This window comes from Poecilia reticulata, linkage group LG14 (assembly GCF_000633615.1).
Source record: "Poecilia reticulata strain Guanapo linkage group LG14, Guppy_female_1.0+MT, whole genome shotgun sequence".
Classification (NCBI taxonomy): Eukaryota; Metazoa; Chordata; class Actinopteri; order Cyprinodontiformes; family Poeciliidae; genus Poecilia; species Poecilia reticulata.
Genome location: NC_024344.1, coordinates 24,196,155 through 24,213,377, shown reverse-complemented (window position 1 = coordinate 24,213,377; position 17,223 = coordinate 24,196,155). Strand labels below are relative to the sequence as shown.

The following is a 17,223-nucleotide window of genomic DNA, read 5'->3' as shown; positions in this document are numbered from 1 at the left end:
ACGGTTCCTCTGACCTTTTTTAAGACTCGTGGAGACAGATCTTTTAAAGCTGTGGCGCCCCGCCTATGGAATGAGCTACCTTGCACCATTCGATCTCTACATTGCATAGACACTTTCAGGAAACAACTTAAGACCCACTTTTTTAATCTTGCTTTTTAGTGTACTACTGTGTTTTATTGTTTGTATGTTGTTTTTAATTTGTTTTATTTTTTATACTTTGTGCAGCACTTTGTGATCCTGGTCTGTGAAAAGTGCTATAGAAATAAAGCTTACTTACTTACTTACTTAGTTAATGGGGCTGGACTTGTTTTGCTATGTGACAGTGCAAAACATTCACTTCAAAACATTAACTTATTGCCAAAAAATGGCTGGGTGGTGTTTTTTTTTTTTTAAAAAGCTTTGGATATTTTTAGAAGAAGTGGAGTTCAAAACGAAAGTACAAAAATGTGCAAAATTTGACTTTTACATAATATTTGATTAAGTATGTTGCCTCCCTAATGGATGCGTGCATTTTCTTCCCCAAAATTTTATTAAACGTTCTAACCTCACCAGTTCTTTCTGTGAAAGAACCTGACTGATGTGACTGTTGATGGTTCTTGTTGGTTGTTTGTGTTTCAGAGAAGCGACGGCTGGAGCTGATCCCAGAGGATCTGTGTAAACAATACACTCAGGTGTTACAAGACTCTCTTCTGTCAGACCTGCTCAAGAACCTGGAGGACTTCAGGTAACATCCGCAGGAGAAATGGAAAGGTTTCCCTCAGAGACACAGAAGGAGTTAAACCGGTGGTCTTTGCGCTGCAGACAGAAGCGCAGCATGGGTCTGACCCTGGCTGAAGACGAGCTGTCCAAACTGGACTTGGAGCGGGGGAAGGACCAGCCGGCGCTGGAGAAGGAATGCGCCTGTGCAGAACACATCCTCGCCAAAATCGAGGATATCCTGTGAGTGTCTGAGTGCAAACTCTATAAAAAAGCACTCATTTATCCTCAGACGTTAATGTGTATGTGTGTGTGTGTGTGTGCGTGTGTGTTGCAGGCCGACGACTCAAGCCTCAGAGGAGGAGAAGTGGTGAGATCAGGGACTTTTTCTTTTCATGCATCATTAGTCAGCTGCTGGGCAGTCAGATAAATCTGTTTTTGCAAAGTATCTTAGTTTCTGTTCTGCTTTTTCATTTCTAATTGAGACGCTGCAAATTTTATCTGGTTATGCATGAAATGCCTGTTTATAAATACTTGTGTGTTACCTGTAAATATTGGTCTACAGTGCTGTGCAGAAGCACTTTTAATTCCAGCTAAATATTGCTGCAGAAGAAAAATGTTTCAGTATATTTAATATTTCAATATTACACAAATAATCTGAGTTAACAGAAAACAATAGTTTTTAATGAGGGCTATTATGTAAAATGAAGTATTTTTAGCTATAAGGTTATTCCCTCATCAAAAACGTATCTGGAATGTTGCCTTGATTCTTTCCCGTATGTTTGAGAAATCCTTTAATCTCCATGGCAACCATTCTGGGGTGCCTAAGTGCTTGCTCTCGCAAAGTGCTACCTATTTACACAAAGATTCCCATAAGACCTGCAGTCTGTAGCGAGGCTTCTGCCTCACAGACCATTACTCCCACACTCAGCTCCTTCAGACTAGTGGCAGCAGCAATTAGCTAACACTTGGTGGAACTCCAAGTTTGGTGAGTTCTTAAGAACAGCTGTGGGATTATGGACAAGCATTGTAGTGATGAAGTTGTGAATGGGGAAAGAGTAGGAGGTTCTTAAAGGCTTAAAGAGTCCCACTTTTTTCCACTATCCATCATTTGTTCTTTCTGTCATTGTTTTTTTTCTATCTGTTTGCTCTTTCTGTTGTTTGTTCATTAGTTCTGCCAGTGTTTGATTGTTTGTTATATAGTTCGTTCCTTCTATCATTTGTTTTATCCCTTGCTCTACCATTCTGTCTGTCTTTCTATCTTTTTCTGCAGAAGAAACAGCAGTCTCTACAGTCACATTACAGCTATGACAGTCACAGAATTATGTGACTAGGGATATTAAAAAACTGGGCCATTTTATTTTTTGGTCTTTTCTATGGTTATTTAATGTGTTTTTTAACATGAAATTAAGTTTTAGACATTTGAGCTTCTAGTCATATGTTTTTTTGGACCCTACTAACAGAAAAACAACCTGCGCTATAAAGCAAGAATCAAATAAATGTGTGCGTTTTCCTTGATTTCTGATAAAAACCTAATTCCATAAACTTTGAAAACAGGGCTTTGTAGTTACTCTGCTTATCTTTGATGATTTGAAACATTTAAGTGTCAAAACAGTAAAAACAGTATTTAAGGATACAAATATTTTTTTCACAGTATTTGATTTCCGTATATTACCTAACATTGTGTTTTCTGTCTGATTTGTGCAGCCAAGCTATGCAGTATGTGATTCTGACCTACATGAAGCATCTTGGGGTGAAAGTGAAGGAGCCTCGCGGCCTTGAACAAAAACGTGCACGCATCACCTTCCTGCCTAAGATTAAGGTACAGCATCCTTATTCTCATAATTTTCACTGATTCAGTGAAGAAAGTGAATTCACCTTTTCATTCAGCGGTCTTATAATCAGATCTTTATTTTTCTTTATTGTTTTGCACATAGAGAGGAAGCAAACCTGAAAAAGATGGTGATTGGAAGAAGCCTCGGTTTCCCAACCTCCTTGTTCCTCCTCGACGTTTGAGCAGAGTGGACTCCACTTTGGGTAAGGAAAAACTTTTTTATTGGTCTCATTAACTGTAATTATTAATATATACAAACATACTGCAGTTCTACCTGTTTGCATGTGTTGTCTCTGTGCAGTGGTTAAGTCTGTGGAGCTCAATAAGCAGCGCTCTCCAAAGTTCTCTCAGCCGGCCTTTGTTATCCCTGAACCAGCCGACCATCCTGCCTCGAACCCTGGACGCAGCCGAGCGAATCAGCTCAGCCAGGGGTCGGACACCAGCACCCAGTCCACCATCTCTGTCGCCTCCCTGGGTCCCAGCTCCGCCGACTCGACTGGACAAGAAACAGACTCCAGTAAGATTTATCTGCTTCTTGTTCATTTGCAGGTTTAAGAAAACTTGTAATTTTCTGAGTTACAGAAGATTACAGCAGCAGTTAAATCAATGCTAAAGTTAATGTTCTCTGGTTAATAAAAAACTGTGATATTATTTAATAAAACAGAAGCTACAAATCCATTCTGCACCATATGGTTTTTATTTATTTTTTCTTTTCCATGCAGGTGTCTCTCCATTTTGCATCCAGTCGAGACTCAGTGACGGCCTGCAGGCAGGAGAACACCAGGACGGCCTCTCTAGTCCAATCAGCACTCAGTTTGACTTCAGCCCGTCCAGTCTTGACCACCGAGAGGACGACCAGGATGCCTTCAGGTAAGTTTTCCCCTGAGCAGCCTTTAATAGATGAGACATGCAGCAGGTCTTTTGGTAACATGTATTCCTGTGAACCTAAGACAAAGTTGACAATGTTTATTACACCTTTAAGGAAAGTTTTGAATATTATTACTTTAAAAGTGACCTATCATGCTTCCTTGAACAGATAATGACTATATAAAACATGTTCATTACATATTTTTTTGCCAAAATCAATCTTAGATAATAAAATTAGTGTTTGCTCTGTTCTGGTTTTTCATTGTGAGCTCCTTTCACAGTGAGCTGTTTTAGGGCTGTGTTTGCACTCACATGAAAATGACTGCTAACAGATGCGCAGTTGTACAACCATACATCTTTGAAAAGCATTAGTGGAGCCTCCCACACAGCCAACAATAATGCACCAAGTGGTTTCTGGACAAAATACTTGTCTTTTCCAGCAGCCACTGACCAAACATGAGTTGCTAGGTAACGGCACAGTGTGACTTGATAATTTGGGGTTTTTTGAAACGGATAATTTTCCAGACACAAAAAAACATTAACTTGTTGCCAAAAACAGCAAGGTTTTTTTAAGTGATTTGGCTTAATTTATTAAAACCTTCTTTGTCTGTAAATATGTTCAACCAGAATTCCTCAAGAGGACGTTTTAGCTTCACTTGGTTCAGATTCTGTAAAAAATTCTTCTATTAAGCACTTTTTACTATTAAAGTATTAATCGGTTTATGCAAAATTAACCAGTTGGAAACTGATGTTAGAATTTTTTTTAGCTGCAGATGCACACTTTGCTACAAATAATCAAGTGTTAAAGGAATGCTATGTTGATGTATTTTAGGCAATAAAATGTTTATTTTCTTATTTAGAAAAATAATTGAAGTATTGGTTCATTTGCATCTTTTAATATACTTTTAATTTTGCATAATACAAGCTTGAAATGAAACATCTGCAGCATGTGCGAATCTTTTTCTCCGATTAGTCATCAGAATAATCAATCGAAATACTATAATAATTATTAGCTGCATCCCTAAAGTATTTTATCAGCTAATGTTTTCTTTTTGTAAAGTTTTCTATAATAGTTTCTGTCTGGCAACAGGATGGAAATTCAGCCCACGGTGGGTTCAGCTGACTTCCAGAGCGAGGACGACCAGGCAGGAGAGGTGGAGAGTGAGGAGGACCCTCTGAACTGGCAGAAACTCGTCCCTCGAGGCGTCTTGGCAAGTCTCACTTCAAAAGAGATCCAGCGGCAGGAAGTCATCAACGGTGAGGCGACAGCATTTTCAGTAGGGATGCACAATAAAGCATCATTAACATCAGAATTAGGCAATGTTGGTAAGTTTTTCTTTTTTACATATCAGCTTCATTCCCAGAAGTAAAACTGGACCATTATTAAAAACAGATGTTTATTTCCATCTTGTTGCTGTTGTGTTTCTACAGAGTGGTAGTTTTTTTCACAAAATAGTCGTGAAATGATTAATCTGATTAATCGTGATGAATTAATTGTTGAAGTAATAGTCAACTAATTTAGTACTCAATTAATCGTTAACTGGAGTACACAGACTCTAAAAAGGGCCATTTGCTGAAAGGACAACACACTCTGAACTGTAAATGAGCCAGAATTGTACAAAAAATATATAAATTTTAAGATTGAAAAAAATCTTTTGTCTATGTTCTACCCAGAACTCTTCAAGTTGCACTTTTAACTTCACCTGGCTCAAGTTCTTTAAAAATCAAAATAAAGATAATGTTTTCTATTCAGCACCTTTTGTTATCCACTTAGGTAATCCAAAAAATAATCAATGATGTTAAGTCAAGCAGAAATGACTGAGTGTTTCACATGTTGTGTTTCCTTTGCTACAAAGGATCAAGCTTGATCTAGGAATCACATGTTATTGCATCCATCCATCCATTTTCTTTACACCCTTGTCCCTAATGGGGTCAGGAGGGGTGCTGGTGCCTCCAGCTAACGTTCTGGGCGAGAGGCGGGGTCACCCTGGACAGGTCACCGGTCTGTCGACCTGGCCACACAGAGACAAACAACCATGCTCACACACACACACACTCACACCTAGGGACAATTTGGAGAGGCCAATTAACCTGACAGTCATGTTTTTGGACTGTGGGAGGAAACCGGAGTACCCGGAGAAAACCCACGCATGCACAGGGAGAACATGCAAACTCCATGCAGAAAGACCGGGGCCGGGAATCGAACCTAGAACCTTCTTGCTGCAAGACAACAGCTCTACCAACTGCGCCACTGTGCAGCCCATGTTATTGCATTTTAAGCAATAAAATATGTTTTCTTATTTTAATAAAAAATAAATTATGTGTTTATTTGCATCTTTCTAATATTGTATAAGAACTATTTAAGTGGTTAAATAAAAAAAATTAGCACAAAATTCTAACTTTTTTTATTTGTCGTCAGAATAATCGATTACTAATAATAATTGTTAGTTGCAGCCTTAAAATATGTAATATTACTAAATATTGGTTGTCAGCCATATCAGGAACATTAATTTATATATCAATATTAGCTTAAATTTTCATAGTTTTGTTTAATATATTGCTTTATTTTGAACCATATTAAAAAACAAAATGCATATTATTCCCCTTAAGAAAATATATATATGTGCACATATATATATATACAGTAATATACATGCAGTAAAGAGATTATCTGAATTATCCAGTTCATGTTTTATATAGTAACACTGTATTTAGACACAAACAAAAATGCATTTAGCTTGAAAACAGGTGGGAAGATGACTTGCTTATTTACTCCCACATCCTATTCATACTCTAAATGTTCATATTTGTGCATCTCTAATACTGAACCATCCGAAATGCAGCATGTTTATTTCCAAACCTGACTGAGTTCATCTCTCCATCTCTTAGAGCTGTTCATCACTGAGCGCGCTCACCTGCGTAAGCTGCGGGTGCTGGACGGCGTCTTCTGCCAGAGACTGAGCAGACACGGCATTCTTCCGCCTGATGACATAAAGCACATCTTCATTAACCTGGAGGAAATCATTCAGCTGCATGGTAATGTCACTGTATTACATTAGAGGCTTCCTGGTGACGGATGGCTCAATTCAACAACTCTGCTTGCTAAGAAACATTCAAAACCTTTACAAAGTCCAGTTGTTACAACCAAACTTGACCACGTATTGTGCAGTTTGTGTATTTCTTGCTGATAAAGATGTCACCAGTAACAATGAGGTTTCCTCTCACTGTTTGATAGTTTCAATAACGGAGCAAATGGCCGCCGTCAGGAAGAGGAGTGAGACCTCTGTGATTGGTCAGATTGGAGATGATCTCCTGGCATGGGTAAGACTCTTTCTATAAAAAACACAGTCCCATTCAATTTTCAGAGTGCTTTCTATGTAAAATGAGCAGAAATCTCAGACAATACATATTACTACAAAATCCTAACTTGATTTTTGAATTTGTTTAGTTTCAACTAGAAAACATTTTCTAATGATTCACATTATCATTTCTCAGTAGTATTTTTTACTTTCCTGGCCTTATTAAAACTTTTTCAGAGACAACTGGCAATAATTAGAATTTACTGTAAATACTAGGAAGGTAGCAGTACATGAAACTTGTATTAGGTACAGCCCGTTCGGTTCAGACCGAACAAATACAGCGCTGTTTCATACCTGAACATATGCAGAATATTTGTTTGTGAAAGTAAGGTTACGTTCACACAGCTGGTAAATGTGACTTTTTTTTTCTAAAAAAAAAAAAAAAAATCAAAATCAGATTTGTACCTTTTCCATAAGTGGAATTAAATCTAATACATTTTGTATAGTTTTCAAAGTTTTATCTGACTTTAATTTCATTTGTGTGAGACGTGAGTCCTAGTTCTGCTCCAGAAAAAGCCAGAAGGATAATAAAATAGATTTATAAACACAAAAACGAAGGATATTATATCTATATTTTCAGTATGTTTTAGTTAGTTCTATTAATGCACACTACGGTTGTTCCCCATTAATAATCGTTTTTATTTAATTCGGTTGTCTTTTTTATATTTCAGTTAAACTTTGCTGGAAACAAAGTTTAGGAAAGCAGCGTCTAGAAAGCATCCTTTCATTTCTTAAAAAGTGACCTCAGTTGTGGAAATAATCTAAAAGATTTTTTACAGTTACGTCAAACTCTATTGAAGTAACTTTGACCTACTTTATTTTTTGCCATAAGTTTTAGTTGAAACATTTAAGATTCCCATGAAAAAATGAGGGTATGTTGTGTCATAAAATGAAGCAGCATTGAATGATTTGAATATAAATGTGCTTTAGTTCAGCGAGGAGGAAGAGGAGAAGATAAAAAAAGCGACAGGAACGTTCTGCAGCAACCAGCCGTATGCGCTGGAGCTCATCAAGACCAGGCAGAAAAAACACCAGAGGTTCAACCTATTCATGCAGGTCAGCACAACATCATCACCACAGTGGTTTCCTTGGATGCTGGCTTTATTTCTGATTAAAGAAAGTATTACTCTATTTATTTTGTAAAGGATATTTTTACCAATATTTGATTTTCAGGAAGCTGAGAGCAACCGCTTGTGTCGCAGGCTGCAGCTAAAAGACATAATTCCTGTAGAAATGCAAAGAATGACAAAGTACCCGCTCCTACTGGACAATATTGCACAATACACTGGTATGAATATAATACATATACCTAATAGGGGAACTTTTTGGTTCTTTCTTTGTGAAGTTATTTTGTCTGTTTTCACAGAGGATGGTGAAGAGAAGGAAAAGGTGAAGAAAGCTGGAGAATGCTGCAAGAAGATCCTGAACCACGTCAACCAGGCTGTGAAAGAGGCTGAAAACAAACAGGTCAACACATCAGAATATTCATGAAACTCATTCAGTAATCAGCAGAGGGGGGTTATCTGTCACTTATCACTGTTTTCAAAGTAAAAGTCATATTTTCACATTAATTAAACTACACTGCTCAAAAAAATAAAGGGAACACTTTAACATTTAAGTGAACACTGAAGTGTTCCCTTTATTTTTTTGAGCAGTATATATTGTCAATATGGCTTTCATTGAATCACCTTCTTCTTTTACTTTACTCTTATTGGTTGGGTGTTATTTGTGTTTTGTATCCATTTCATCCCAGATTAACTTGATTTATGTGCCACTAATTGTTTCTCAATTAATAAGAAAAATATATATGTAAAATTAATAAGACAAAATATATACAATTAAGTAATTAAATGAAAAAGAAAAAGGAAAAACAAAGTATATTGATTTAGTTTGAAAAGAATACAATAAATACATTAAAAAGAACTGTTCTACGATTTGACAAAATAAATTCGATCTACTAATGTAAGTACTAACTTTTAATGAGTTCTGTTTTATCTCAACAGAGACTAGTGGATTATCAGCGAAGACTCGACGTCTCGTCTCTGAAACAAAGTGAAAACCCCATGATCCTGGAGCTCAGGGTGAGAAACGATTGCTCAATGAAAAATGATCTAAGCATTGATGGATTGTAGCCATAAGACTATTTTTGTTCAATCAATCAATCAATCAATCAATCAATCAATCAATCAATCAATCAATCAATCAATCAATCAATCAATCAATCAATCAATCAAATTTTATTTGTATAGCACATTTCAGCAGCAAGGCATTTCAAAGTGCTTTACATAATTAAAATAAAAACAGAAATAAACAGTGAGAGAGAGAAAAAGATTTTGAAAAAGATTAAAACAAAAACAAAAAAGATAAAAACATTAAAACTTCAGAGTTTTAGTTAGAACGCCATCTAACAAGGGTACTCACACCTTAAAACCTTCATTAAAACGTAAACAGTGAGAATAAAGAAATAAAAAGTAAAGATAAAAACATTAAAAACAGCGAAGACATTAAAACCGGCACTCTTGTTGTTGTTGTTGGGGTTTTTTTACTCAAAAACAGGCCTGTTTTATATCATCAGTCTCCGCTTACTTTTAGGGTTCCACAAGGTATCGTGGGTCCCTTTCTGGATTTCCAGTACATACTGCCATTGGAGTCCATTTTCAATCAACAAAGAGTGACTGACAGCTGAAACATGCCAATCTTACGCACAATGAATAATCTGGCATTTCTTCACTATTTATTCCAGATTTTTTTGTGTCATCTTCCTAATTATTCAGTTAGTTTAATGTTTCAAGGCAATGATAGATAAACCAAACAACTGAGCCTATGATTTTTTTAAATACATAGCTAATATTGAAACCTTAATTAGGTGAATCTGTTTACATTAGAAAACTTTCAGCAATATATAAAGTAAAAAAGAGACCTTTGTCATTGCTAATTTGTGAAGCAGCTTTCCATTTCATATATGAACTAAAGAAACAGTTGAAGATCCACTGTTGTAGATGTATTTTATCAGTTAATTGTCAATGAAAGTATTTACTATGAACTTTTTTTTGTTGCAGAATCTGGATTTGACCAAGAGGGAGATGATATATGAGGGACCGCTCTCCTGGAAAGTCAATAAAGACAAGACCATTGGTAAATATAAACAACCTTAAATGAGAATACAGCTATTTAGTTAGATTTATATGTGTTTAAATTAGTGGTCAAAGACAAAACCTTCTAAAAATGAAAATGAGGTTTCATGACGTCCTTTCAGAGCTCTACACGCTTCTTTTGGAGGACATCATGGTTCTACTTCAGAAACAGGATGAGCGTTTGGTTCTCAAGTTCCATGGGAAGAACCTAACCAGCATTCCGGACGCCAAGCATAGTTTCAGCCCTGTCATCAAGCTCAGCACTGTCCTGGTTCGTCCTGTAGCAACTGGTAAGGCTGTCAGTCAATCCAAATACCTTGAATCCAACTACCTTGAATTCAAATACCTGGAAATTTTGCAATGATTCAAAAGCCCGAGTTAACAGCGTTCCAGTTAGCATAGTTGGAGTAGTCGGGATTCCGATATGGCAACACCCAAGGAGTCATTGCTCATACTCTTGTAAATATCGTTTTAAGATGTGCATTCCACATACAAACACCACTTTTAATTTCTTTAGATTAGGGCCAGGTCTTAAACATGTTAATTTTGGTTAATCAATTACATAAATTCTAACACGTTGAAATTTGTTAACACAATAAATTTTTCATACAAAAGTTTTGAGCCGGAACCTTTGTTATCACACATTTCTGGTACGCCTGTAAGTCTGACGCACAAGCGCAAGAGCAACACTAATGTCATCATCCACAGTCCACATTTCTAAAAAAAAAACTTTTCTTTTAAAAGAAGCATTTGAAAGTTGAATACAAATATATTTAATAAATGAGAATATTAGTGAAAATAAATGTTATCACTAAGTGAAACACGTTAGATTAATTACTCACTTTCCACTAATAGCTAATAAAAACATAAAATACAACTATTATATCAGACCAATAAAAAAACATTTTTAATACAGAAGCATTAAGGAAAAGTAAGTTTAATACCTGCTTAAAGGTTGTCAGTTTTCAAAAGGTAATTTTGATCTGAAAAATGTAAGTATACAAGCACTTTGCATCAATCTTGTGGTTAAATAACGTAAATAACTGATTAACAACATTAAATATTTCTGGAGTTAAGTTAATCTCTATTTATTAAAAATTGTTGCAACAAAATGGGTTTTTAAATTGAAAATGTTTATTTTATCGATTAAAATACAATTGATTGCAATCCATTAATTACAGACTTTTAACTCAGTTAACTCGAGTAAAATATTTTTTGGAGTCCTACTGCTGGTTTAGTTTATAGTTGCAAATGCTTCGTGTAACATTAATTTCTCTTACAAGTCTGTCTTGCAAAATAAAGATGTTTCCACCTCAGCTAACTATTCTTGATTGAAGGAGCGGCCATATTGGATCTCAAGAGTTTCTCAAAGTGGGAAGTCAGACATTGGGAGATGTTTCAGTAGATTTTTCTGACTCAAATTTGCAAGCTTAGCCTACAAATTTAACAATACATAGCATATGGCTTTGGTTATTCCCGGTTCAGAGGAGTCAGCAGCGTCCCCTGGAGGATGCTAATGGTAGTATATGTATATAGATGTACTGATATTCTGCTTGTTTTTTCAAGGAACCAGAGTATTCTCCGGCCAACTGCATTTTTGTCCCCCAAAACATAATTCAAAAATGCAGATTAGAAGTGCAGGTAGCACAGTTTGTTCTTTAATTTTAGAAGAGAAATAACTGACTGACTGGCTGTCCTCTTCAGACAACAAGGCCTTCTTTGTCCTGTCCATGTCAGAGAATGGGGTCCAGATGTACGAGCTAATGGCGCAAAAGGTGTCCGACAGGAGAACGTGAGTTTTCAACCTAGACTAAATTTCACTTTTAAAGGTTTTCTGTCTCACCTGGATGTGGTTTGCCTCTGCTCATCCAGGTGGCAGTGTCTGATCACGCAGTGCGCTGACGCCATGAAGGCCAAAACTCACCCCAGCGACAGGCCTCCAGCTCAGGCAGAGTGAGTCCACTGAATCTGCCTCAACTCTCCATGGTGATGTTTGTTTGTCTCTGCTCACAGTATGTTTTTGTTTTGTTTGGTTTCAGAGCCGAACGGGTTGCAGTTGAGATCCTGAACCAAGAGATGCCCAAACAGAGTGAGACGCTGACTGAAAGCATACATTCAGCAGGTATCTGTGGATCCAAGAAAAAAAACTGTTCAGTTTTAACACTTTATTATTAGATTGAAAAATTATCAGTTGGAATCTGCATTAATAAATATCCAATTTCTGTGGCAGAAATAAAAAAATAAAAATGTATATAACTGACTATTTTCATAGGGCAGACAACAAATATACCTTAATAGGGATTAATATATTAGCAACCACAGAAGCTAACATCCGCAATCATCCTTATTTCAACTCTTGAGTGTTCAGCCAATCAGCAACAAGAAAATTAAATGCTGCTCCTGGACTGGCTGCTGTGTAAACTCCAGCTAATAACGTGTAAAGTATCAGTGCGCTGAGATACTACAGTGTCACAAATTTCTTTTTATTTAAAATATTTTAATTACCCAAAAGCAACATGACTCCTCCAGACAAGATAACTTGTTTTTATAATACCCACTATAGGCAATTTGCTCAGTTTTTTAAACAACTTTATTTTTGTTTAGTGGTTTAACAACAAAGTTAATTTCATAAAACAAAGAATGTTCCTTACTTTATTAGTGTCATTATTTAGAAAAAACATTATGCATATATTGTATTAAAACACTTAGGAAAAACTGTTAAAGATATAATTTTTTGGCTTAATTACCTTTACATTTTAAAATATTGCTGAATTCTTTACCAGTTTTGGGTGAAGTTATTAAGAGCCACAAGTTGCAGATCCCTGATCTAGAAGTTAGCTCTTTAAAGACTAATTACACCCCAAATTGAACTTTTTTTGTAGATGAGCTGTATAAATTGGGTATTAAGGGTGCCCTCTTTGTGACATTTTTGTTTAATTAGAATATTTGGCCTAAAACCAACTCACTGCTGCCCCTCTGGGCTGAATGGTGGCTACTGCAGTAAAATTTTCCTATTAGTTACAATGATAGCCTTTTGGGTCAGCAGTGGTTTAAAAAGATTTCTAAATCACAGTAAATTAGTTTTTGCATTTCTAATCTAATGAATTGTGTGGCCCACCAGTCAGTTTAAATCTGCCAGTTTTGGTTCCCATGGCAAAAAGTTTGGACACCACTGTTCTATATTATTATAACAAATAAATTACTATTTTATTAAGCTCTTCAAAATAGTTTTGTTCTGTGTCCTAGACAAAGACGCTCCATGTTCTCCTGATGTTCAATCTCCCATCAATCCCTTTGATGGCTTGAAATCAGAAGATGAGGAAGAGGAGCTGGCGGCTACCGTCAGGCAGGAGGAAGATGGGGAGGAAGAGGAGGTGGACGAAGCTGAGTTGGAGGCCTTCCTGGATGGCCAGCTGACCGACAGACTCCTACAGGAAGGATCCCGCCAGGGCATCGCTCTTCCAGTTGAGGACATGGAGTCAAACTTTCCCTCCTCCAAAGCTGAAGAGGCTCTGCGGACACGTAAGCCGATGGCGATCCTTTAAATTCCAAACGCTGGAAAAGCCGGTAGATGATAACCAAAGTCTTCTGTTGCAGTGGCCATGCTGAAGGAGACTCTTTACTCCCACATGATGAGCAGAGAAGTAGAGAAGGAAACAGAAGAGAACAAACCATCATCTGCAGGACCAGAGAACAACGACCTGCAGCTCTCCTCTGGCCTTACCGGGGTGTCTGAGTCAGCACAACCTAATGGTGAGTCGGCGATTGAAGCCATTTTTACACCTGATAGTATGATAGGCCTGGTTCAATTTGGAGACCAAAGTTCCAACATTTGATACATTTTTACCTGCTGTAGTTCTTTTTCTCAAACGGACCAAATTCTTTGAGACCCAGAGACTTTTTTTTGGTAACACTTTATTTGAAGGGGTGTGCATAAGACTGACGTGACACTTTCATAATCATGACATAACACAATGGTCATGAACATGAAGGAGTCTTCATGAATGTTTACAACTGTTGTCATAATGTGTCATTAGGAAAATGACCCTTTTAATGGAAAGTTCTATTGAAATTTGCACTAAAAGTACATTAAAAGTGTCAAAGTCGAGCTCCTTACTCTCAATGCTCCCAGTGCTAATTAGAAACTACCAATCACAACCAGTCAATCATGCTGTCAGTCATACTGGTGTTCACACTGTCAGCAGAGCCTGTACTAAATCCTAAGGGTAGTTAGTGTAGCCACCAATGATGGCGAAACAATTATTTTCCTGTAACGGTAAGTTAGTAAGTTGTTCCTCTGTCATTAGCGCATTTAGCAGTGCATTCATGAAGTTTATTGATAGCTCTAAGACCATATTTTGATTGTCTTTACTGATAATGCCCTGCGCTATAGTCCGCTTCCTGCTTGTGGAGTGGTCTCTGGTCCTCTTGGCGTTCACATTGGCATTTGAACCACACTAGAGTTAACTTCAACCGAACTGAGACATAAGTTTATAGGCAGACCAGAGTTCGCTTTTTTGTCCAAAACAGAGTTCAACACATTCACATCTCCCCAAACAAACCAGACTTTCTAGACAAATGGACTGGAGTTGGGTTTAAGGGAACTAAACAGGACCGGTGTAAACGCATCCTTAATGAAGTTTAGATGTTTTTGTTCAGATTCTGAAACCTTCTGGTCTTTAACCAGGTGGTTTTGCGGGTCTGGACTTTGAAGCCGGTTCTGGGGAGAGCAGCGCCGACGACGACGTCACGATTGACATGAGGAAGCTGCTGTCCTCCTCCTCACAGGCAGGGGGCGACGGCCCCGATCTGAGCAGGCAGTTGATGACCCACCTGCGTCTCCTGCAGGCTGACCTGCAGTACCTGCAGGTAAAACACACTGGAGTTTGTTTTAAAATGACTTTATCATTAACAGAAATCCTGGGAGCCATCATGTGATGGAAAAATCTTTAAATGTGTTTCAACTGATTAAACCCTGTTTGGTGGTAAAGCAACCTGCAGTGTTTAAGTTTGGTCTAATTGCTTTGATTTGCCCTCAGTGGACTGAAAAATGAATGAATAGGATGTGATTGCTTATATTTTTTCTTTATTTTTTTTCTTTATAAAAAATAAGTAATTTTTGATGTAGTGTAATGTAACTAGAATTAATAGACATGAGAGCTCAACAACCAGGATATTTATTCTTTTCAATCTTATGGTTATCTAACCATCAGATTGGTGCAAAGTGCTGTTATATCAAATCAAATTCAATACATTTTAATATGTGTTCCAGTGAATCTCATTTATTAAATTAAGAAGGTATTAAACATGCTTTTCATTATGTTTACCTTTCTGTATAAAAAATGTTTTTTATAGGTCTGAGGTAATATAATTTTCCAAACATTTTGGTCCCTATTTCTTTAAAAAATGTCAGAAAACACCTGAAATTTTGAAATAGAAAATGTATCCAGTTTCATATTCATGTAGCTTCTGCATCTTCGCATGCTGGATCCTGTAGTTTATGTTGATGATTTTTTTTATAACAGTGTTTTGTTGTATTTATGTTATTGCAGGAAGTAGAGATGAAGTACAACGAACTGCAGCAAATCCACATCAACAGATCTACAGACTCAGATGATAACGGTGGGTTTCAGCTCTCTTTGCGTACAATGTGACTGTTTTTACTCCACCTGTCATCAAACGCCCTGTCTGCTTTGTTTCAGAGGGACTGCAGTGATCGTAGACCCGATCTGAGTCAAACGGGGGATTTTACTTGACTTTAACCCACCGATAATGGAAGCTCTACTGGGCAAAGGATGATTATCATGTTTTACCTGCAGAGACTTTTCCCTATAAAAACAATCAACTGATCGTAAACACTGGATGTATGAAATGGAAAAAGGGAGGTATGGTGAGGCGTTCAGGACTCCATGGATGCTTCAACAGCATGAAAGTAAAAGTGCTATCTCGTAATGATATTTCCTCCAAGATAAAGAGACTCAGATGTTACTGCCAAGCCACAAATGTTTTCAACAACTGAGAGGCAGACAAACTAAAATATTGTTTTTAGTGGATTGAGTTAAGCAGAAATGAGAGTCACTGTGAAAAGCGTTTCATGTCCAACGCAAACTCTGATTTCTTGGATGTTTTATTTCACTGTTTGGTTTGGTGAAATGGTTCAAACAAACAACGAGCACCGATGACAAAACATGGACATTTCCAGGTTTTTGTATGGAAAATCCCATTTCCAGAACTAATTTAACTGATCCAGCACATTCCTTATTTCTTCACTGATTTTTTTTTCACACCTCCTAGTCTGATATATTTGGATTGAATGGGACCAAAATTGCAACATTTGTTACATTTTCAGCTGCTGTGATTCTCTTCTACACTTCCTTTGAAAAGCTTTTTCCCCTCCTCACCTGTGGTGGCGCTGCACCAAGAACCACCGAAGGAAATGACGCAAAGACTCTGAAGAAGACACTGAGAACAACTTTCTTCTTCACAAAATGTAAACAAAAATGGAGTGGCATCAGATTTTAGCAGTTGTAGGATTTCTCTTTTGTTGTTGGTAAAAGACAACAAATCATTTGTTCCACTAGGACTGGACATGTACGTTTGTGTTGGTTGTGTTTACTGAGAATGGGCTCTTTGGATTATAAAAGTTACAGACCCCTGATCTAGACAAAAATATTTGGTATGGTAAGATTTAGTATTTTTGCAGTGCATTCAAACTACGGTAGTTAAAAAATCTTTCTATGTAAAGAAACCCGGCAAATAGCATTTACTCCTCCTGGACAAGCATGCAGTGACAGTGGAGAAGAAAACTTTGGGCATTCTAGCTTATGAATATTGTTGGAAAAAGTCTCAGCTACTGTATATTCCACATTTGGAAGCAATTTATATTTACTTGGCTGGTTTTAGGCATTCAGATGAAGCAGAATCCTGAATCAGTGCAGTCTTAGTAATATACTACAAAATAAAATATTACAAAGCACAAAATATTACCAGATATTTTGGTCTGGTTTCTACTACAAATAAATTTTAATGAGACAAAACTAACTTAAAAGTAGCTTTTCAGGAAGATACCGGGGCTTGTTTTAAGATAATTCCTTAATATTGATTAAAAAAGTACTAGTTCCACTGGCAGACAAAACATATAACTTGGAAAAATGTCTTGCTATAATGTATTAAGTTTTTTTTTTTAAATTACAACAAGCTCCTACTAGTAAGTTAGTTTTCTTGTTTTAAGTGTGCTAAGATTTGCACCAGAAACTAGACCAAAAAACAAACAAACTAACTTAGTAATATTTTGTGTTTTTGCAGTGATGCCGTTTACTTCCTGTCCAGTTGC

At 36.9% G+C, this 17,223-nt stretch overlaps 1 protein-coding gene across 3 annotated transcripts in view; it reads left to right on the top strand.

Moving 5' to 3' along the window:
• Positions 1–17,223, top strand: part of arhgef12b (Rho guanine nucleotide exchange factor (GEF) 12b) — a 47,273-nt gene that overhangs the window by 29,684 nt on the left and 366 nt on the right. For 2 of the 3 annotated variants that reach the window (XM_008428522.2, XM_008428520.2), the window contains 24 exons: positions 619–724; positions 802–939; positions 1,034–1,066; positions 2,404–2,518; positions 2,634–2,733; positions 2,832–3,047; positions 3,253–3,400; positions 4,488–4,654; positions 6,287–6,433; positions 6,633–6,718; positions 7,687–7,812; positions 7,930–8,044; positions 8,123–8,223; positions 8,760–8,837; positions 9,816–9,891; positions 10,013–10,180; positions 11,595–11,682; positions 11,763–11,843; positions 11,930–12,012; positions 13,137–13,412; positions 13,488–13,643; positions 14,578–14,759; positions 15,443–15,512; positions 15,593–17,052. In XM_008428522.2, the coding sequence (XP_008426744.1) occupies positions 619–724; positions 802–939; positions 1,034–1,066; positions 2,404–2,518; positions 2,634–2,733; positions 2,832–3,047; positions 3,253–3,400; positions 4,488–4,654; positions 6,287–6,433; positions 6,633–6,718; positions 7,687–7,812; positions 7,930–8,044; positions 8,123–8,223; positions 8,760–8,837; positions 9,816–9,891; positions 10,013–10,180; positions 11,595–11,682; positions 11,763–11,843; positions 11,930–12,012; positions 13,137–13,412; positions 13,488–13,643; positions 14,578–14,759; positions 15,443–15,512; positions 15,593–15,606 (2,870 nt within the window). In that variant the 3' untranslated portion in view covers positions 15,607–17,052. Of the gene's footprint in view, positions 1–618; positions 725–801; positions 940–1,033; positions 1,067–2,403; positions 2,519–2,633; positions 2,734–2,831; positions 3,048–3,252; positions 3,401–4,487; positions 4,655–6,286; positions 6,434–6,632; positions 6,719–7,686; positions 7,813–7,929; positions 8,045–8,122; positions 8,224–8,759; positions 8,838–9,815; positions 9,892–10,012; positions 10,181–11,594; positions 11,683–11,762; positions 11,844–11,929; positions 12,013–13,136; positions 13,413–13,487; positions 13,644–14,577; positions 14,760–15,442; positions 15,513–15,592; positions 17,053–17,223 lie in introns of those variants that run through there. The other variant, XR_535441.2, reaches the window with a different exon arrangement.